This window comes from Dreissena polymorpha, chromosome 2 (assembly GCF_020536995.1).
Source record: "Dreissena polymorpha isolate Duluth1 chromosome 2, UMN_Dpol_1.0, whole genome shotgun sequence".
In the NCBI taxonomy this organism is placed as follows: domain Eukaryota; kingdom Metazoa; phylum Mollusca; class Bivalvia; order Myida; family Dreissenidae; genus Dreissena; species Dreissena polymorpha.
The window spans coordinates 141,524,772-141,531,487 of NC_068356.1; the positions used below are offsets into that span (position 1 = coordinate 141,524,772).

A 6,716-nucleotide genomic window follows, 5' to 3' on the forward strand; every position below is an offset into this window, starting at 1 on the left:
ATATTGCGCTAGGTTCGCTTGTTTGCAAATTGTTAATCAGGAGCGGATCCGTGTTCTGGTAGTAACACGCTGGTACCAGAACTATGAGTAACAGATTCGATCCTACGCTCAGCCTTAACCTACTAACTTGTCTTTTGCAAGACAAGTTTAACAGACATGCATCGTATGAGGTACTTCATATTATGTTCAAAAAGACTCGGGGTCGTTTCTGGAATGGTGCGACTGTTGCTAATAGCAATATACCCCGTTACATAATTAACCCATTTATGCCTAGTGGACTCTCCCATCCTTCTAAATTGGATCAATTTATTAAAAAAAAAATAGCGATGTCTAGTATATTTATTTCTATAGTTAGAATATTTCTTACAGAAATTCCTGTGGGCAAACAGCGCAGGCCCAGATGAGACACCGCATCATGCGGCGTCTCATCTGGGTCTACGCTGTTTGCTAATGCATTTTTTGTAGACGCTAGGCATAAATGGGTTAAGAAGTCTTCTAGAGGCGATGACGATATGAAATTTATATTGCACTCGATAGTAATCTTCTTCACACATTGCTAGTCAGTTCTCCTGGATGTGAGAGGGACAACATCACAAGAAGTTATTGTTCTCACAAGCATAGGGGTAGTTATGGAGCATATCGGTGCCTACGTTAAGGTTCGTTAACACTGTACATGTTCAACGTTGATGCCCGGGTTCCTCCGTGATCTGGATGTTAAATTGTTTGCGTGAAGCCATGGAAAGACGTATGAGGGATAAGAAGAAGCTTCACTAGGGCCTAGGTATACTGAAGGACATAACTTCATTGAAGCCATGGGCTTTATCAGGGGCAAAAGTTTCGTTGAGGTATAGGGTCTGCTCGAGGCATTTGCCGGCTTCAATTGGGCAAGGAGCTTTGTAGAGATACGAGTTGGCTTCATTGAAGTCAGGAGCCTCGTTGGGTAACGTGTAAGTTTCAATTAAGTCAAGAGCCTTATTGGAGCAAAGGTCAGATGAATTGTACATTTATTGAGGAACTGGTAAGTTTCATTGAACCTTGAACATTTATTTTCGATTGAATCAATCAGAGTAGATGTAACCGGACAAAGTGTTATTGTTATACATATATATCGATATTGTTAACTGCCCAATTTCTCCATTTAAAATACCTATCGATAAAAATTATTACATTTAACGAAATTAGGTTAAATGAACGTTTGTGTCACTAAAAACTGTGTATAATGAACGCATATAATAATGCTCAAGTCCGTACACGTTTGGTTGGAACGGAATGTATATACCGAGACATGTGAATACAGGAGACTCGCTGCGAATTGTTTTACCGGGATATTACAGCTCCCGCTGAACAATTCGTAGAGCGCGAATCGAAATATAAGGCGACTATTAATACGAAACAAACGCTAATCTGTTTCAGTTTCGAACTTACATGACTGGGAAATTAGCGGTATTTAAGAATTAAACAAAAGAAATAAAGGGTAAAAAAGGCAAAAAATACCTGTTTCGGCACGGACGTTGCCATCTTGATCGTCACATGACGTGTGCAAACGGAGTATATGCTACATATACTTAATTCGAACGGAATATATGCTACATATACTTAATTCGAACGGAATATATGCTGCAGATACCTAATTCTTACGGAATATATGCTGCAGATACCTAATTCGAACGGAACATATGCTACATATACTTAATTCGAACGGAATATATGCTGCAGATACCTAATTCTTACGGAATATATGCTATATTATACTTAATTCGAACGAAATATATGATGCATATACTTAATTCGAACGGAATATATGCTACATATATTTGATGCAAACGGAATATATGCTACAGATATTTGATGCGAAATAAATACATATTACAGATACTTGATGCAAACGGAATGTATGTTACAGATATATGATGCAGACCGAGTTTATTTTTAAAATGCTAGTTAATACTAGTCAATGTCGATGGTGCATGCTCTAAGTGCACCACATGTTATACAACACCTGTACAACTTAAAAAACACTTAATCGCACCAACTTGTACACAATCGTACACAATTGCACCAAAATGGTTTTTTCTTACCGAGTTAAATGCCTTTTTTTCGGCCAGGTGTCAATTAGAATCGGTCTCTGCAAACTTTGTATGCTTTAATTGTATATTAACTTGTGATTAAGCACTGAAATAATATATGACGCGTGTTTGACGTGTTTAACCTTCTTTAGTCAAAATGCACTGAATATCGGACAGTCAAGAAGCCACTCGATCAAAACGTCCAATATCCGCATTTTAAGTAACTCAGTCAATCAGTACTCAGTACACCAGCCATTGAAGTCTAATATGTTGTCAGTAGTTTTATTTTAGCAAATGCGTAGCAAACTTTATCTTTTTATTGAAAATAAAAGCAATTGATTAAAACAGTTTTTTATTTATATTTTATAATTGTATTAATTACGATATATACAACGTTTGGAATAAAACATGATCTCGTTTGTTTCGTTATTTGATTTACTGATATTGTTTCACATCGAGAACTGATCTCTTATATTTTATGATAAATAGATTATATATAATGAAACATTGGAATCATCATATTAACCTGACGCTCTTATTTGAATGGTAAAGCTCAACAATCGGCTTCTAGTCACTCGTGTATTTTTTATCAAACGGCACCACACCCAGGTATCTAGTTAATTTAGTTTTTTAGACATTTAGCTCTACTTTCGTTTTTATAGTATTCTTACACAAATTCCCTCGCATATGAACGACCTAATCATTTTTGTTGTTGACAAAGTAAAATTGTTCCCGATGGTGACTTTATTCTGATTTCGAGGGTGACTAGAATCGACTTGAAGTCACTCCCGGGGGACAAGAATCGGCTTCATGTCACCCGGGGGTGACTAGCTTCGGCTTGAAGTCACCCTAAGGTGACAAGAATCGGCTTCTAGTCACCCAGGGTGACATGTGGGCCATTTTAGGTCGACAGTGACCCCTTGAGCCATAATTTAGAAAGCAATTTTAAGAAACACTGCCTTAAGATAAGTTTCACTGTGTTAGAAGATTCGGAATCTGTAAAAAAAAATGCATTGTTTTGCAAATGAACGCATATACGTTACGAATGATTATGGATAAATGATATGACATCGTATAAAACGGTAAGTGTTTTAAAGCCTATTACACTAGTCCGTCATCGTATAGTAGTTGATATATTTCGGTCGTTAACCGATTGCTGACGATGAGTGTTGGAATCTTATGAAATCATTGCATGTGTGCACGTCGGTAAACAGCGTTTGCTTACGGAAACATTTCTGGAGATAATAGTAAACGTGGTTTATAGATCATTAAACAATCAAAAAACTTGTTACTTTTTCGCTGATTTTAAAAACGTTGTTAATATTGCTTTCGAGAATTTATTCATTGGGTCATTGTCGATCTGAAATGGCCCGCAAGTCACCCGGGGTGACTAGAAGCCGATTCATGTCACCCTGGGGTGACTTCAAGCCGACCGGGTGACTCGAATCGGCTTGAAGTCACCCCAGGGTGACATGAATCGGCTTCTAGTCACCCCCGGGGTGACTTCAAGCCATTTCAGGTCGACATTGAGCCTTAGTGAAGTGTTGGCAACAAATATATTTTGACATGAGATATATCATTACATTTATTAAATGCACATTAAGTATCGTAAACTGTTTTGGTCCTGCGGAACATAACAGTTCAGTACTAATTGTCATCGAAGATAAACCCTTTCCAGAACATTTTAAACGGATCTACACTTGTGTTACATCCTTTTGAAACGGGATATTGAGGCGGAAGACCTGAACTACCAAACACATGGCCAGAGAGTATTACAACTTCAAATCACTTATCGCAAATGAGGGTCAATGATTTGTGAAGTGGAAAATAAACAACATAAAACATATTTTATATTCGTTAAAAGGGTCGTGCTTATATTTTAAGACCACTATTCTAAACTTTTTCTTTTCCAATGTAATACTTATGTGGTAATGTCTTTAGTTTTTAAACCATTACTATTTTATTAAATTTAATATGTTGAATACGTTTGTAATGTGTAAGGAATACATTCTAGTTAATAGAGAATAAGTATAACATCCGACTGATCAATTTTTCAACCAAACATGAATTCCGGATATATGGTTATCGAAATTTGTATCAAAGTGTGAAACTGTCACTTTAAAGTTTGACGGATTAAAGGTATAAATACGCCCGTGTATTCAGTCCACATCACTTCATTACATATCAACTTAGTGACTAAGATGGACAAACTAATAGTTCTGATCGCTGTTGTTGTCTGTGTGGCAGTCTGCAATGCCAGAGGTAAGGGCGATCTGTATTTTAAACATAGCTTCTATGTATAATAATTTATCCGACAATTAACTACAACATTCCAATCAGATAACGTTTGCGTTTGGTTATTTGAAATGAAGGCATGATAATTTTCTAAAATGTTCAATTAAATACTTATAATATGTTACATTCTCTCAAATGATATCAATACAATTGTGTGTTTATTATTGAATCATGAACAAAAAGAAGTGTTTATTTTTACTCAGTCTCGACAGCGGAAAGGAACTTTTGTGTGTTTATTTTATTACTTTGTTTAAAAAAATCTTTAATTGTCACATTACCCATTATAAACTGTTATAACTATGCGTGTACAATGTTCGGTTAACCTATTTATGCCTAGCGTCTAGAAAAAGGACATTGGCAAACAGAGTAGACCCAGATGAGACGTCGCATGATGCGGCATCTCATCAGGGTCTGCGCTTTTTGCTTGAAGGAATTTCTGTAAGAAATATTCTAAATATAGAAATAAATATACAAGATATCCCTAATTTAGGGAATACATTGATCCAATTTAGAAGGATGGGAGAGTCCACTAGGCATAATGGGTTAAAGCTTATTATATTTATAACGAAACACCCTCAATACAATTAGGACAGACATCTGCTTTAGAATCTAAATTCATCATATTTTCAAAATATAAGTATTTCATTTGTTATTGCATGTGTATTGTTTCGTATTTGCATCAGCGTCCATTCCTCTTGGTTCAGCTTGCCTCTCACCTTTTTTGTTAGCCTCATTTTTGGAAAACTGCGTTTAAAGTGTCGTCCTAGATAATACCAGATTAATCAGGGACGAAACTTACCGCTTTTATGGAAAATTAAGTATAAAGGAGGTCTTTTCTAAACGAAAATCCAGTATAGGTGGAAAGTGTTGTCCCTTATACGAATGTGCGGACTGCACATGCTCATCAGGGATTACACTTAACGCACATGAATTAAGCCCAGTTTTCCCAGAACGATGCTCATATTACTTCTCATTGTAAGCATGTTTATTAGTTACATTCCTTACATTTATAATAAAGGTCCTTTCATTACAGTTTTGCACGCGGAGAGGGACCTCTATGACCCTTACGAGGCCCTCGCGGAGAGGGACCTGTACGACCTTTACGAAGACATTTTGGGGCTGAGTTACCCTGGCGACTGTAAAAGCAAGACCCTGCGTAAATACGCCCAGCAATGTGGGCTGAAAGTCACGGCTGGCGGTAGTCACTACGTCGTCAAGGTATGCACCACTACTTCAGATAAGAATAATAGTTTTAATATTCAAATTACGCGTAAATGACTTCTTGTGATTTAAGGTAAAAATAAAATGAACACATTTTGTGGGTAACCCCAGTGTTAAGAAAGTGGGTTTATTCTTAACCTCGCAATATATACATGTACACATATAAATTACGATCACGTAAACGCATATTCACCAACTTTTCTTGTAGGACCCACTGACTAACACGCAAATCACGGTCATCCCCCATAAGGTGAAGGCTAACGGAACCTGCCGAAGCATTATTAACGTTCTGAACGGTCGCTGTGGAGACATGTACTACGACTCCAATGCTGCCTACGACTCCAATGCTGCCTACGACTCCAATGCTGCCTATGACTCCGATGCTGCCTACGACTCCAATGCTGCCTTCGACTCCAATGCTGCCTACGACTCCTACAACGGGAAGGAATATTAAAACACGACAGCGAACATGTGACAAATACATGGCACACCACAGCAAATACTACGACGGTATAGGATAGTAAAACAATCTTACAACATGGAAAGACTGTTTGACATTTTATATGAAACATTTACCCCACACAATATCGGTTAATAGCATAACAATTGTATTTCAGTATTATAATAAGACTTCTTGTATATTGATGTATATTGTATAAACAATACCATTCAGAAACGTGTAACATACTGCTACATGGATGGATCTTCGAAGCAAAATATATGCGTTACATCGAGCATTTGGCAATATATGTCTTTACATATTATGAAATCAATTTTAAATATTAGTACTGTAACTGTGTGTGCAATTATCCTAAACATGTTTGATATGGTGTCAAAAATAAAAAAGCTGTCACATGAATGTATACTATACATTATATTTTAAAATATACCCAAGTTTGTTTTAATAAAAATGAAACTTCAAGCAAGATTTGTACAACGATTTGTCCCAGAGAACTTTTAGCTTTCAGGTTTTAGTTTTCGCTAATCACATAACAGAAAAACATATTTTTTCGACTTGTTTAGATATACGTTCTCCTCTGCAGTTCCGTTTAGATAAATGTAAGTTATCAAATCATTGAAAAATTAATATTAAACACAATGAACAGTTTTTCAAAGATTTTAATCAAGTTTTAG

General features: G+C 36.4%; 1 protein-coding gene across 1 annotated transcript; it reads left to right on the forward strand.

Annotated features, from left to right (window-relative positions):
• Nucleotides 1-4,042: 4,042 nt before the first annotated feature.
• On the forward strand, nucleotides 4,043-6,504 carry LOC127869240 (uncharacterized). The gene is made up of 3 exons (XM_052411625.1): nucleotides 4,043-4,328; nucleotides 5,395-5,579; nucleotides 5,791-6,504. Exons 1-3 carry the CDS (start codon nucleotides 4,268-4,270, stop codon nucleotides 6,034-6,036), a joined length of 492 nt encoding a protein of 163 aa, XP_052267585.1. The 5' UTR covers nucleotides 4,043-4,267; the 3' UTR covers nucleotides 6,037-6,504.
• The last annotated feature ends 212 nt before the right edge of the window (nucleotides 6,505-6,716 follow it).

Coding starts and splice junctions, on each gene's coding strand:
- LOC127869240 (XM_052411625.1), top strand. CDS start 4,268: ATGGACAAACTAATAGTTCTGATCGCTGTTGTTGTCTGTGTGGCAGTC. Junction 4,329..5,394: donor GGCAGTCTGCAATGCCAGAG/GTAAGGGCGATC, acceptor CTTTCATTACAG/TTTTGCACGCGGAGAGGGAC. Junction 5,580..5,790: donor GTAGTCACTACGTCGTCAAG/GTATGCACCACT, acceptor CTTTTCTTGTAG/GACCCACTGACTAACACGCA.